General features: G+C 40.3%; 1 protein-coding gene across 1 annotated transcript in view; it reads left to right on the top strand.

The window, feature by feature from the left end:
* NYAP2 (neuronal tyrosine-phosphorylated phosphoinositide-3-kinase adaptor 2) overlaps positions 1 to 15,897 on the top strand; it is a 308,720-nt gene that overhangs the window by 114,916 nt on the left and 177,907 nt on the right. Inside the window, exon 4 of the mRNA XM_002712507.5 lies at positions 8,164 to 8,465. Coding sequence (XP_002712553.2) covers positions 8,164 to 8,465 — 302 coding nt within the window. The remainder of the gene's footprint in view (positions 1 to 8,163; positions 8,466 to 15,897) is intronic.

The raw sequence follows: 15,897 nt of genomic DNA, 5'->3' as shown, positions 1-15,897 counted from the left end.
CATTTAACTGTTCTTCTGGTGCCAGCCCTGTGGGGTAGAAGGTTAAGCCTCTTGCCTGCAGTGCTGGCATCCCATATGGGCACTGGTTCAAATCCCAATTGCTCTACTTCTGATCCAGCTCCCTGCTAATGTGCTTGGGAAAGCAGAGGAAGATGGCCCAAGTCCGTGGGCCTCTGCACCCATGTGGGAGACTTAATGAAGATTCTAGCTCCTGGCTTCAGCTTGGCCCAGCCCTGGCTGTTGTGGCCATTTGGGGAATGAACTACTGGATGGAAGATTCTCTCTCTCTCTCTCTCTCTCTCTCTGTCTCTCTCTCTCTCTCTCCCTCCTTCTCTCTCTGTATCACTGCCTTTCAAATAAATCAATAAATCTTTTTTAAAAAAATTAACTGTTCTTCTGAAAAATACCTCCTTTGATTTAAACAATACTGTATTATTTCTATTTCTATAATAGAAAACTAACCAAGAGGCACAACTAGATCTTGTGACATTGCCTTCATCATGTGAGAGAAAGCATACTTGTTTAAATTCAGGATTATGAAACCTGTTTTTATTTTTATAACATGCAATGTGTCAGGCTTAATCTGTCTTGATTTTTGGAGTCTTGTTGCAAACAGATTCGTTCTCCAGCCCACATAATTTTCACTTTAAGCCAAGTATTCCTATAGTAGAGTTGGTTCCTATCAAGCAATGTCTAAATGCTCAGATTGAAGCAGAGGAATGACTTCTCTTAACAAGTGTTTCTTATTTCTAGAGTCTTGCATTCATATGTATTGATTCATTCATTCATTCATTTGAAAGATGAATTGAGAGATTCAATTAAGAGTAAGAGTGAGCTCATTTTGGTTGGTTCACTCTCAAATGCTTGCAACAGTCAGGTGTCTGAAGCTAGAACTCAATCCATGTTTCCCACAATGGTGGGGACAACTACTTGAACCATCAGTGCTGCATCCTTCAATCCACATTAGTGGGAAAATGGAGTCAAGAACTTGAGCTGGAAGTCAAATCCAGGTGCTATGATGAAGGACATGAGCATCCTAGCCATCATTGTACCCACTAGGACAATTGCCCATCCCTCACATTTGTTTTTAGAACTTCTCTTCTCTGTTCCTTTGGTTTCTGAATAACATTGATTGCATGATTGTTCCCAAGTATGTCAGTTCAGTCCCCTCAAGGAAACAGATAAGAAAACAAAGTTAGATGTGTGAAAGATTTATTGAGGAGAATACTTGTAAGAGATAGAGAAGGAATCCACAATGAGTTCAATAAGCATTAGGTCACAGGGCAGAACCAGGACATACAAAAATAGAGAGGGAACAAAACGTGATTGGATAGGAAGAGCCTCAGACTACAGTATAATGAGAACTTTTCTTCCTGGCCAACAGGATAACTTAGACATGAAGATTGCTCCATATTGGATAAAACAGCCAAGCCTAATACCTCATCTTGCTCATCAATTGCCAGGAGCTGCCCAAAGGCCAGGCATCTTCAACTAAAATGGTGTGCCAGATTTTGGAGATTGGAGATTATCTGTGGAGGAAGAGCTGAACCATACTCCTCCATGTCTACCACATATACCTCTTAGTCTCAACTTCCACTGAGGTTTGAGGTCCAGATCTTTCATGGCTCTGACTCAGCTCTTTCTGAGGGGAGTCTTAGAAATGGGCAGTTAGTGCACTAAACTGCAATCCTCCTCACTGTAGTTCGTAAGAGCATTGCAACTAGTCATGATCAGCTCCCTTCTGCACTGCTCATTCTGAATTCATCCCACTTTTGATGAATACCTCTGTTGATCTTCGTGGCTTCCTTGACACTGAGAAGTTGAAATCTCTCACAATCATAAATTCCTGGGGCCAGGCTTTCCATGTGTGACCTTTCAAAGTTATAACAGAGCAAGAGAGTATTAAGATACCCGAGTGGGTCACCTTGGTTGCACACATACTGTAGTTCTGTCTTTCCTGCTGATCAAGGTCAATGATATCTTCCCCAGCTTTGACTACCTTCTTGCCAGATGTTCACTCTACAAAAGGAGTTCAAAGTGATCGAAGGACTTGTTCAATCTTGTTCAATGGATTGTTCAGTGGGGTCCTTGCTATGTCTTCTAGAAAGAATGTGCCTTCTTTGGGAACTGGGACCTTTAAGACTACATAGTGAAGAATGATAAAGCTAGTGTCTTAGTCAATTGAAGGTTGTTATAGCAGAATCTCACAAACTGGATAAATTATAAATAATATAAATTTATTTTATTCATGATTCTGAAGACTGGGAAATCCAAGGTTTAGAGCTGGACCTTGAGAGAGCTTTCTTGTTTCTTTATAACATGGCAGAAGTCATTACATGGTGAGAGGGAGGGCAAGAGATCAAAATCATGGCCTCAAGTCCTTTTATAATCCGTATTCATAAGGGTAGAACTCTCATAACATAAAAACCTCCCTTCAGGCTATACCTCCCAATTCTGTGCATTAGATATTAAATTTCAAACACATGCTTTTATTGGACACGTTCAAACCATAGAAGGTAGGAAACGCAAAGTACCCCAATGGCTCATTGATTAACTTTTCCATGAACTTCATTACTCATGGAAAATTCTCTCTTGAAGAGCAATCTGATCACATGTCACTGTTATGGGGATGATAAAGATGATCTCAGCTTTTGTCTTGTATAGAAGCAGAATTTCCACACCCACAGGACAGTGAGCAAAGCAAGATTATTTAAGCCAGAAACCTCCTGCCTGCAGCAGCTAGGAGGGGCCACTCCAAGTGAGGAATACCCCTGAGAAACTTGCCAGTGTAGGGACATTTATGAACAATTCAAAAGAGCAGAATAATAGCTAACATTGAAAGGATGGAGTGCAAACCCCATCAGACGGCCTGGAGCTGTAATTCTGTGTACCCTGCTCGTGATAAAACAAAAAACTCATCAGAAGGGTGGGATCTGTAGTGTGTCTTGCTAGTCTTATGATAAAACTGGAAATTCAGAGGGCTGGGGATTGACATTTGGTCTTGCAGAAGGCAGCTTCTGGGGAGAAGTAAGCATTTTGTTCACTCTTAAAGGGACTTTGCCCCTTTTCTCACTGTAACAGGGACCTGACCTAACTATTAGCCCATCTAACTCCTGGCATCACCACAGTGGTAACACCAGGAATTTGGTCCTCTTGCTGTAAGAGGAAAATGCATACCATCGCATAATAGGTAGCATCATCCTATTGGAGGCTATGTTCCTATCCATTAAAGTCAAACTTGACCATAATATTGGTTTTAATCAGTAGAACATGAATGAAATATTATATGCCACATATAAGTAGAAATTGAAGAGACATTGGGTGTTTCAGTCAGTGATTACCCTTTGTCAGGAGAACATATCTTAATAGGGGACTATAATAAAGAATGAATGAAAAAAACATGGAGCAAAACCGCAACTGGTGAATAGCCAGCCCAATTAAAGCAATCAAGAAATAGACCTATGGCGTAATAAGACACTAGTGAGGGAGGACTATGTGTTACTGCAAGATAACCTTGTTACAGGTAAAAGTGGCAATGAAAGAAGGAGACAGTGGTTCTTGTCTCATGTAGAAGAATTTCCAGGCAGACAAAACAGTAAGCAAAGCCAGGTTTATTTTAAGTCAGAAAAGCCCTGCCACAGAAGGCAGGAGGGGGACTCCAAGAGAAGACCCAAGAAATTGACAGAAGTGGAGTCTGAAACACAATTCAGGGAACAATCAAAGGGTGGGATTGAAGCTCATCAGAAGGCCTTAATGGTAATCCTGTCTACTCTGCTCACAAAATAAAAAAGCTACCAGAGGGTGGGATAGGTAACTTCTTTCTGTTTTCTTGATAAAACCAGAAACTCAGAAGGGTGAGATCCTCACTTTTGTCTTCCTAAAGGCAGCTTCTGGGGGAACCATGCATCTTATCCCTTCTTACAGGGACGTCCTCTTTTCTCATTCCAATCTGGACCTACCTAGCTACCTATTAGCCCACCTAACTGTCACAACCTGACAAGTTCTGACTAACACATTATACAATTTTGCAGCTCCAATGTTTTGCTTGGTACTTTTATCTTCCTATTTCTGACTACAGGTACATGCTCATTAATGACTCTATTGTTATTAATATATCTTTGAGGGGCTCTGGATCAGCAACATTAGAAAAATCTGGATATAAATGTAAAGACACAGACTCATTGGCCCTACCTACAGAGTTTCTGATTCAGCAGTTGCCCTTAGTATAGGGTCCTGGGATCTGAATATTTGAAAAATTCTACAGATTCCTTTAGCGAATTCCAGACCTAGTTGCATGCTCCATGCCACAATCTTCAATTTGCTTTGTACTAATCAGCTTTCTTGGTCTCTTGAACCTAGATATGCCAGTGCTTTTATTTCTCACCCTTGTCCTGACTTGAATAATGGCCTTTGTGTTAGCCCCCTTTCCTTATCCTGCATCCTCAGCCTGGTCAAACTAAAACTGCGCATGTATCTGCTATATTTTTATTTTTACTGTTGAATTTCTCTTAAAACAAGCATTTATATATGTGTTTAAATGTACATATGTGAGCAAAATTCAGGGAGTTAGATGAAACTGTTTTATGCTGATAAAAGATAATTCTAAAATGAAACTGCAGAGCTAATTATTTAACTGGAAAAAGGTGCAGACCTAATTTAGGTCAGAAGAAACAGGGAAATTGCTGATACAATGAATTCCAGTAACTCTGTCAAATGCTTGTGTGCATTAACACATACATAAATCTCTCCAGGTGGCTGTTAACTTGGAACAAGATGATTGTTCAAATAAATTCTTCAAGGATCCTTTTGTTCAATGATATGACAAGACACATAGGGAAACTACATGGAAATGAAAAATGATTTAAGGAAAAGTTGGATAAAATCATGTAGCTTATCTTCTGTGAGAAAGAACAAGACCACAATCATCACAAATCAAAGATATTCTTATACCATAAAGACTATCTGTGTCCCTCACTATTCATATTCTTCCTTAATAATTTTTCACTCTGAGTAAGTTCCTAGTTTATGTTTTGGTTGATATTCTTGGGGGAAAAAAGCATAAAATAAAATGTGTGGGGAAAAAAATTGCACTGACAGTATGTTTACAGCTATGTTGTGAAAACTTCCATTTAGCCACCACTTTGATGTCATTCATGTTTCTGGATATTCATTGCTGGATCAGTACACTGAACTTGTTCCTTTTTCTAAGAGTTATTTATTTATTTGAAATGCAGAATAACAGAGAGATACAAAGAGAGACAGAGATATCTTCCATCTGCTAATTCACTCCCCAAATGTCCTCAACTACTGAGGCGTGGCCAGGCCAAAGCCAGGAGCCAGAAGCTTCTTCCCAAGGACTTGGGCAATCTTTAGCTTCTTTTCCAGGTGCATTAGCAGAGACCTAGATCTGAAGCAGAGCAACCAGAACTTGAGTTGGTGCCCAATGGCATGTTGGCACAGCAGACAGTGGCTTAACCCACTACACCAAAGAGCTGCATTGCACTTCTAGCCACCTTGATTGCAGGAGGTCTACTTACTATCTGAATACCAATGGAAACTACTCATAAAAATGAAATGCATATAAAATAATTTTGACTGAGTGGCAAGTTATCATTGGAATTAAATGCTAGAAACCAAGGCTAATGTTCTTGTAGAACACTTTCTAGCTTTATCCACAATGGACATGCAATTGTAATAAGCCTCAGATAAATAGGAGAAAAGTCTCATTTCCCATTATTGTTCCTAATGGAATGTTAAACTAGTGACAAATGTTATAAAGACATAAAAGATACAATAAAGAGAATTGAACACCATACCTCAAATTCCTTCATGTTATGAAGGCAGAAACAGATAAAATTAGAGTTTCAAAATTTTAAAATTTCAAAAAAAAAATTCACACATCTGGAAAGCTAAACTCAGCAAGTTACAAGAATTCATGTACTCAAAGGAACTTTTTACCTTTCCTAGCTGAGAAAATCAGTAATTTATGTTATTTTATTTTTAACGATGCCTCTATTGATGAATGAATTCCACTGATGGAGAAAACTCTAGAACAATCTTTCTTTTAAAAGTCCACATTCTGGGCCAGCGTTGTAGTATGTCAGGTAAAGCCACTGCCTGAGATACTGGCATCCCATATGGGTGCCAGTTTGTGTCCCTGCTGTACCACTTGTGATGCAGCTGTCTGATAATGGCCTGGGGAAGGTAGAGGAAGATGGCCCAAGTGTTTGGGTCGCTGCCACCTACATGGGAGAACTGGTTGAACTCCTGACTCCTGGCTTTGGCCTGGCTCAGCCTGGCTATTAGAACTACTTGGGGAGCCACTTGGGAATCCAAGATCTCTCTCTCTCTCTCCCTCTTTCTCTGTAACTCTGACTTTCAAATAAATAAATAAATAAGTCTTTAAAAAAGAATCCACATCCCTATCCATATCCTTTTTCTTTATAAAATAATCATCAATAATAAATGGCATAAAGGAAGCTCAAAAAATACTTCATGTGTGACTAGTTGAACTTCAAACTGGAAAAGAATTTCTGATATCTATTATTTGGCATTCAAATTTTCCAATGTACACCTGAAAAATCTTAAATTTGGAAACTTTGTATACCCTGAAGGCTCATAAACGATTTGGGTCCATCTCAGGTGGTATTTAAACTTCACTTCTGAAAGGCTACCACAAAACACACCAAACACTGGAGTTAAAAGAAATGTTTTATTGGTGTGTGTGGGGTGGGGGGGACACAACAGGCTGAAGAGAGAGGGTGAGAGAGAGAGCTTATGCAGAAAAACAGGTGTTATTATAGCCATGCAGAGATATGGAAGTGGGAACAGCAAATCCTATTAAGGTGAGAGTGGAATTGACACTTGTGGTTGGGCCATTTGGTCACCTGACTTCTAGAGAGCCAGGCTGGATGTAGGAACTGAAACTTATTCTGAAGAAACCAAAACTTATTATACAAGATGGCAACTGGACCAGAGCCTAAAATGGCGCCCAGGGTTTAAAATGGTGCCTCAGATAAGACAGCACCAGTATCACTAACAACCTTTTTACTATATGCTGTTGTTTTACTCTAGCTAGATTGCTAGAACAATGAAATCCCAAACATAACTGAAGGTCCCTGGGTAACTGAGAAACCTAGTTAATTCCTTTGCCAATTTGAGCAAGTTTTTCCTCCTTCTTTGCCTCTCTTTTTTTTTTCCTCCTCTCCTTTTTCTCCTCCTTTTTTTGTTTCCAGGCTCCTCTCCTCTCCCCACTTCTGTCTCTGTCCTGGTCTCTGTTTCTTTTCTTTCTGAAATTTGATAATAGAAAATTTATCATCATTGTTTATTTCAAATTTCCCAATATTTTAATCAAACAAATAGTAGCAATGATTTTGATGATATGGTGAACAAAGATCTCAAGGGCTGGCCGCTGGGATTCATTTACCTGATAAATGGCAGTCTATGGGGGCTGGCATTTGGCTTAGCCTTAAGACTCCCATCAGGACATCTGAATCTCACATCAAAGTACCTCGGTTTAATTCCTGGCTTAGGCACTGAACATCCTGTTTATGTTCACTGTGGGAGTCAGCAGGTGAAAATTCAAGTATTTGGGTCTGTGCCACTCCCATGAGAGACCTGAGTTGAGTTCCAGCTCCGGGCTTCAGTCTGGCCCATCTCAGGCCATTCCAGGCATTAGGGGAATGCATCAGTAGATAGTATTCTCATTCTCTCTCTCTCTCTCAGTCTCTCTCTCTCTTTCTGTCCTTTTCTCTTTCATACCTCCAACCCCGACACAAACACATACAAATCTCTCTTTGTGTACTTTTTAAGCTACTGCTAAGAGTCGCTCAAAGTAAAGAAAAGAGATTGAAGATAAAGCTTGCCATACAGTAATCTTCCTTTGGGATACTAAGCATGTCTGAATATTAAGATATCAGAAAGTATGCATTGAGATTTCTGATCATAATCAAATTGTATTTACTTTTGTAATTTAGCACTAAAGCATAGAATGCTTCCATGCTACTTGAAAGTGCTTTAAAAGGCAACCCTTTGAAAACAGAGGTGCTCTGTCACCAGTTTAAAGTGAAAATTTGCAATTTCACCAGTGTAAATACGTGCCAGTCTGCGTGTGAGTATCCTGGATCACTGTCTTCACGGATTTTGGTCTACTTTCTTTTACAGCATAGGTGGAGAAGTAGGGCGAGGCCACGAAGGAAGTTACGTGGGCAAACACTTCCGCATGGGATTCATGACAATGCCTGCTCCTCAGGACAGACTTCCCCACCCGTGCCCCAGTGGCTTTTCCGTGAGATCACAGTCCCTTCACTCAGTCGGGGGCACAGACGATGACAGCAGCTGTGGCTCCCGGAGACAACCACCACCTAAGCCCAAGAGGGACCCCAGCACCAAGCTGAGCACCTCCTCGGAGACGGTCAACAGCACGGCAGCCAGTAAGAGTGGGAAGCCCCACGAAAGATCTGAAGGTAACACACCGGGTGCACGGCACCCAAAACTCCATTTCAGACCACACACTAAGGCAGCACACTCCCGAGATTCTCACTTCTGCGGTGGTCACATAATCCTGCTCCCATCACCCGGGAGTCCCAGAAATGAAAAACAAAGGGGCAAATTATTTGTTGTTGTGTTGTCAAACCACTCCCAGGAGAATTTATTTAATTTGTGTCATCAGAAAGGAAAAGACAATATATGAGTTTCCTTCCTTAAAATTTCAAATCAGTAGAGAATTCTGCCTAGAAATTCATCCAAAATTTATCTTAGATTGCTTTTATTGACACTATTTGTAGAGTTAATGGAAGTATTATGTGATTATTAGGGATGCTTTTTAATTCTGGAAAATATAAAAAAGAAAATAACCTGTACTTTTATCTTTTAGAAATAATCATTTTTGGCATTTCAGTGTATTTCCAGCTAGTGAATATGAAATTATGTATGTAGATGTATGTTTGTTTCTATACTACATATTTCAGTCTCCACTTTATTTCTCTAATTTATGTGTTTGCCTATATTGTTTCTCAGCTATGAAATACACAAATCAGATCTATCCAGCCATCCTTGCTGGTCTACGAATATGAATTATGTCCTGCTAAAAACACTCTGTCTCACCAGCTCTTTAACGGTTATTGAAATAAGTAAGGTCTTTGTTTTCCTGTGCTTTTCCTGAGAGCCTGCTGGTGGGAGAGTGTTCTGAAGTGTGCTATGACAAAGCTCTCCTGGTGAGTTCTGCCAGCTGTAACAAAGCCTCACAGGCTGGGTGGCTTATAAGGAACCGCATTCCTTTTCCACTGTTCTGGAAGCTGAGCATCCCAATCAGGGTACCATGTGGTCTGTTCAGCCTAGAGCTCTTTTCTGGGTTACACGCTGCTGGCTTCTCTTTGTATCCCTCACTTGGTGGGGAGAAGGAAGACAAAGGGAGAAAGAGTGGAGTGGAAAGAAAGAGAAGCAAGCTCACTTCTTATAGAGATCTTCTACCTGCTGATTCACTCCCCAAATGGCCAGAACAGCCAAGGCTGGGCCAGGCTGAAGTCAGGAACTCCATCCAGGTTTCCCTTGTGAGTGGCAGTGAAATTGGAAAAGACCCCCTAAAATTTACCCTGAAATGTGGCCCCTTAAAGTTCCCTAGAAATGCTATCCAGGGTGCCACATGCGCTACTGGAATTTGGGGTGCCTTACGATTTCACCACAGGTTTATTACTAAATCCCCGATATTAATAAGCCCAAGAGGGTTCTTGCCTAATATTTAGAGAAGAATTCTAAATACCGGCACAGATGAGCAAGGCAGCATGATACATTTTAAGCTTTTATTTAATAAGAAAGGTGCGTAAGAGAATGAGAGCTTTATTTAGGGGAGAGAGGTGAATGGGGGTTCATACCAAGCACCAGGAACCAGCCATGTGGATGAGCATCTAGGCCAGGAAGCCTAGAGCACATGGCCCGAAGGCCATGCGCCCTGGAGGTGCAGGGCTACAGCACGCCCTGTCCTGGCAAGAGGCCAGGGAAGAAGAGCAGGGCCTGGGAACACTGTGCCCTAGGCTTTTAACCCACTCCAAAGGGGAGTGGTTAATTAACCTGATTGGCTGGTGGGCACCCCGGTGTGGCCAGGTAGGGGAATGAGGCCACACAGGGGCGTGGCAAAGGCATCAGGTAGGAGCATGAGGTCACACAGGGGCGTGGTCTTCCAGTTCACAAATCTGATCAATTTTAACCTGTATGTCTGCCTACTTCAGCAGGAACTGAAGTTACTTGAGCCCTTATTTGACGCGATCAGGTGCACTGACAGGGAGCTGAATAGGAAGGCAAGGACTCAAACCAGCACTCTGATATGGAATGTGGTATCCCAAACGGCAGCTTAACCTACTGTACCACAATGCCTGTCCCTACAGGGAGCATTTGTGGTGTGGTCTGCTTGTATATTCATGTGGCTCCTTTTGGTTCCTTTGCCTTGTAGTGTATATTTGACTTTTTTCTCATGATTTAGAGTTATTTCTATGTTCTTTACCTCGTAACACATTGAAACTTTTGAAACAATGTAGGTATTTAGTTTACTTGTTAACACCTTAAAGGCCATCTAAGACTTGCCTCTTGTACATTTTAAATAATTGTCATCATGTTTCCACAGAAATTAACACATGGTGCTTTTCGTTTCTCTTTATTTGTGTGATCTTATACCAGAAGTCACCCCTCTCTTACTTATACTGCCAGAAAACTACACAATCAATTGCCTTGTATTGTTTGCAAAAGAAGATGATTGATGTCAGATAGTGATTTCTGAATGAGTGGGCCCAAATGTACTCTGGAATGATTCAGGAATAAAAAGAAGTAAAAGAACCACCCAAAGGGAGAGGAGGAATGAGACAGACAAGGAAGCAGTGAGGAAGGGATGTGCCACCAAACCAGGTCACACTGCCGGCAGCATTCCGGGGAAGGTGCAGAATGCGTGCTTCAGAGCAACTCCCTATGGGTCTGGGCGACTTACAGTGAAACAGGGGGAAACCATGATACTGCCCTGGGTAGGGGCGACTTACAGTGAAAAAGGGGGAAATATGGGTAATCATGATACTGCCCTCAGACAGAAGACCTGAGCAGCAGTTCATTGTCTTATAACTGGAAATGATGACCATCCATCTGAGATCCTGCAGCTATCTAGTTCCTTATGTGGACTGGCCCACAGTTCTTTCTCAAGTCCTTCTACCATCTAAGGACACAGGTTTTTCCAATGGCTGATTATCAAGCAGAAGTATCAGCTGTATAAACTTCTAAAGGCAGGTGAGGGGAAAGTGACTAAATTATCTGGCTGTGATTTAAGTTGAATTTGGATAACTATTTGATGGGTGGTGAGACGTATACATTAGGTCCAAGTCCAACATTTCTTCTCAAAGAAGAACTCTCTGCGCCAGTGCCGAGGCTCAATAGGCTAATCCTCCGCCTGTGGCGCCAGCACACTGGGTTCTAGTCCTGGTTGGGATGCCGGATTCTGTCCCGGTTGCTCCTCTTCCAGTCCAGCTCTCTGCTGTGGCCCCGGAGTGCAGTGGAGGATGGCCCAAGTGCTTGGGCCCTGCACCTGCATGGGAGACCAGAAGAAGCACCTGGCTCCTGGCTTCAAATTAGCGCAGTGCGCTGTCCGCAGTGGCCATTGGGGAGTGATCCAATGGAAAAGGAAGACCTTTCTCTCTCTGTCTCTCTCACTGTCCACTCTGCCTGTCAAAAAAAAAAAAAAAAAAAAAACAAAAAAAAAAACAAAAACACCTCTCTGGATGTTTTGGGGAAATGCTCAGCTGCAATCGAGATTTGAGAGTATTAAATGGACTGGATAGGTTATTAGGATTCAGTTCAGAATGATAGACTTGTGCAGAAAGGTGATCATCATGCAGATTTTCCTTTCTCTTCAGAAAACTTAATAAAAAGGCAATTATAAAACTGTGTATACTCAAGTCTCTACCAATTTATGACCTGAGTAATAAGAAAAATCAGAGCCCAGTTCAGGGGTTGAGAAAAATCTTGAGTTCAAATGCATGCAGGCGTATGTGTGCACTCAAAGGCAAAACTATATAAATATGCAGATTGTTCTTTTTATGAATTCTCAGTTATTTATAATGATGAGTTAACTGGAGTTCATTATAAAATGCATATTTTCTTTATGATTTTCTAGCTGTCAACATTATAACAAAGATATAAAGTGACTTCTATAAATCTTAGCCTGTCTTTTCTTTTCACATTAAATGTCAGCAAAATCAAAATATTGAGTCAGTGGCATTAGAGTGATTTCCATGGTAACCAGCTCCTCTTTAACTGAGGGATTATGACTTCCCTGTGGATAAAAGTAAAAAGCACTGGACTTAGAGCAAAACAGCTTTTCAGAATATGAAAAAAAACTTAAACACACACAAAAAATCACATACCAAGCAAAGTATAATTCAATGTTTTAAAATTGTAATTCTGTCACATTACAAATATGCATTTATGACTATATTTTAGGCTGTTCCACAATATTATTTTAAAAAATTTTTGCAGTAGGGAACCTAAACTTGCAATTAGTATACTGTAAATATTTTAATTACGCCTCTCCATGGCCTCAGTGTGATACTTGCTTATTTTGAGGAAAGCTTACATCAAATAAAGGGAGTTACCTAGGAAGAATAAGAGGCCCTACAAGCTGTGGCTCAAGTGTGATCAGCAAAAGTAGTGCTCATGTCAATCATCCCTTTTCTTTGAGTGACCACACATCCCATTTCCCAGTAATGCCTTGTTAAAGATGCTGTGTGGGGTAACAAAATAGACTGTGATGCCCTGATCTGAAGAGGATATGGCTCCTGAATTCATGCAGGCCCTTCAGTCCTTAAGTCATGACTGGATGGTACTAACAGGGTGGAGACTTAATCCAATTGTGGTGTCTAGGAGATGCGCCTAGTGGGAAATCCTTAGGTCACTGGGGGGATGGGCCCCAGAAGGGAGATCTTGCAAGAGGATTAGTTACAAAAACCTGATTTGGGTCCAGTTCCTCTTTCTGTTTCCTGGCGTGATCATTCTTTTGCATATGCCCCTCCATTGCCATGCTGTGGCCTCATTAGACAGTCAAACCCATACAACTGTCCAATTTTAGACTGTGAACCTCCAATAGCATGAGTCAAAACAGACTTCTTTGCTTAACAAATGGTTTCTCTGAGGTGTTTTGCTATAGTCATGAAAAGCAGAATAGTAGGGACAACAGGCAAATATTAGCTTTAGTCAAGTGATCAATAAGTTTCTTTCCTTACTGCTACATGATTATAAAGAATTGAAAAATGATGGCATAAGACTGCCTCACAGTCTTATGGCAACCCAGTAGGTTAATGCCAACGGAGGTGAATAGTAAAAATAAATTGCTACAGAAATGAAGGTCAATACTATTTTACATGTGTGGTTATTACCTATTAATAGACCTAGGTATCATGATGTTTTGGTTGGGGATAACACACATGTTAAAAACAAATAGGAAGGGAAAGAAAAGATATGCATACCCATTCTACATGTTAGAACCTTAGAAATTTTACACATGGCTGTTATCAAAAAAATGAAAGACAACAAATTCTAAAGAGGATATAAAGAAAGGGAACCCTGGAACACTATTGGTGGGGATGTGTTATTAAAGCAGGTATTATTATAAACAACATGGAGACCTCTTAAACAACTACAAATAGAACTACCATATGATGCAGCAATCTAAGTATCAAGTATATATCCAAAGGAAATTAAATTAGTATGTCAAAGAGATATTTTTCACTCTCATGTTCCTGCGGCAATATACAAATAGCTACTAAAGAATCAACTTAAGTGTCCATCAATGAGTGACTTAATAAAAAAATGTGATATACATTGGATACTCAGTTGAATACTATTTAGAAACTTCTTTCATTGACAACAATATGCATGAACCTAGGGTACATTTTGTCAAGTGAAATATGCCAGGACAGAAAGACGAACATTACATGTTCTCACTCACATGCAGAATCTAAAAGGGCCAACTCATAGAAATGGTGAATAGAATTGTGGTTGGAGGTGGGGAATGTTGGTCAAAATTTGGTTACATAGAACAACAAGAAAATTCTTGTACACCCTGGTGACTATAATTAATGATTTTAAATTGCATTCTTGAAAATCACCAAGAAAATAGATTTTAAATGTTCTCACCACGAAATATGACTATATGATATAATGCTCATGTTGTTTATCACAATTGAGCCATTATGCCTCCCCAATTATATGCTATACATGACAAACACATATAATTTTTGTTAATTAAAAATAAATAGATGGGGAAAAAAAAAACAAAGAAAAGGCCCACAAATTTTATACAATAGTCCAAATAAACAGGGAAATATTCCCTGGGGAGTAATCTTTTAATGATATTATGATACTATTGTAAAATGTAATATTTACTATATTGAGGAACACCTGTTTTTTTTTTTTTAATTTCAAATACTGCTACACTTTAGTCTTCAAAAAAAGAAACACAGATGAGTCACCTTAGATTCCATGTATAGTGAACTTTTTCTTCATTTTCCATGAAAATTTATGATATAATTTCATGACTGTCTATGCAAAACAATAAGGAGCTATTTTTGAATTTGAACAGTTGTCCTGGTTTCTGATTTTATCTTTTAGAGATGTTTAGCACAGTCATATCCTTTGAATCAAAAATTGTGATATCTCCTTGAATATGAAATATTTGGTCTCATAATCGTCCTTAAATCTTGGAATGTGTGGTTGAGACAGAGTGAAAGCTAAGTTCATTATAAGGTCACTTCCTTCAAAACAAAAACAAAATTAAAATCCTTATTTAAGTTTGCCCAAAAAATAATTTAGAGCTTTTAGTTATGTTGTTTTTTTAAACCTCCATTATTTAGCAAAATCTTCAAATGTTTACCCTATTGTACTGGAGTTTCACTGATGAGCAGAACACAGCAGTCTTGTATTTCATTTAGTTTACAATTGATTATGCTGGCCGGCGCCGCGGCTCACTAGGCTAATCCTCCGCCTTGTGGCGCCGGCACACCAGGTTCTAGTCCTGGTTGGGCGCCGGATTCTGTCCTGGTTACCCCTCTTCCAGGCCAGCTCTCTGCTGTGGCCCAGGAGTGCAGTGGAGGATGGCCCAAGTGCTTGGGCCCTGCACCCCATGGGAGACCAGGAGAAGTACCTGGCTCCTGCCATTGGATCAGCGTGGTGTGCCAGCCGCAGCGGCCATTGTGGAGTGAACCAATGGAAAAAGGAAGACCTTTCTCTCTGTCTCTCTCTCTCACTGTCCACTCTGCCTGTCAAAAAAAAAAAAAAAATGATTTTTGCTTTTAACTCTCCAAGTACCCTCTTTCACCCTATCCAGGTCACAGAACAAGGAATCATTTAAACAAATGATTTTTAGACACCAGAAAATCTGACATGACAGCCATGGGAGATTCTTCCACATAATTAGTTGTTTAGGGAAGTAAACAGAAAAGCAAAGAATATATATTGTTCTTTGGCTGTGTTTGAGCATGACCATTTAAAGTTGCCTGGATCTGATTTGAAGTAATGTAATCTTTAAAACCAATCTGGGGCAAGTTGAGGAAAGAGGAGTGGAAACAAGTTAGTGTGTTGATGGTCTTAGGGAACTCAGCTACCCTGGGTCAAAATCTGCTGTGAAACCTGTCTGTACTAGTCAGGTGCAGCCACACACTCAATTTTGCTTTCCCAGTTTCTGGCTCAGATCTCTGGCACTTAGGATAGTCATTGACATTTTTTCAGAAGACTATGCCTTTTACAACTCAGCATCACATAATAGAAAAACAAGATTTTAGAAGCAAACAGACCTTGGTTCCATATCAATGCTGTGAACATTTACCGCTCTTTGTCTCTCTTGCAGCCTCAGTTTCCATACCTGTAATA

The sequence above is a fragment of the Oryctolagus cuniculus genome, chromosome 3 (assembly GCF_964237555.1).
Source record: "Oryctolagus cuniculus chromosome 3, mOryCun1.1, whole genome shotgun sequence".
NCBI lineage: Eukaryota > Metazoa > Chordata > Mammalia > Lagomorpha > Leporidae > Oryctolagus > Oryctolagus cuniculus.
Note: the sequence above shows the minus strand (reverse complement) of the source record. Positions and strands in the feature narration are given on the sequence as shown.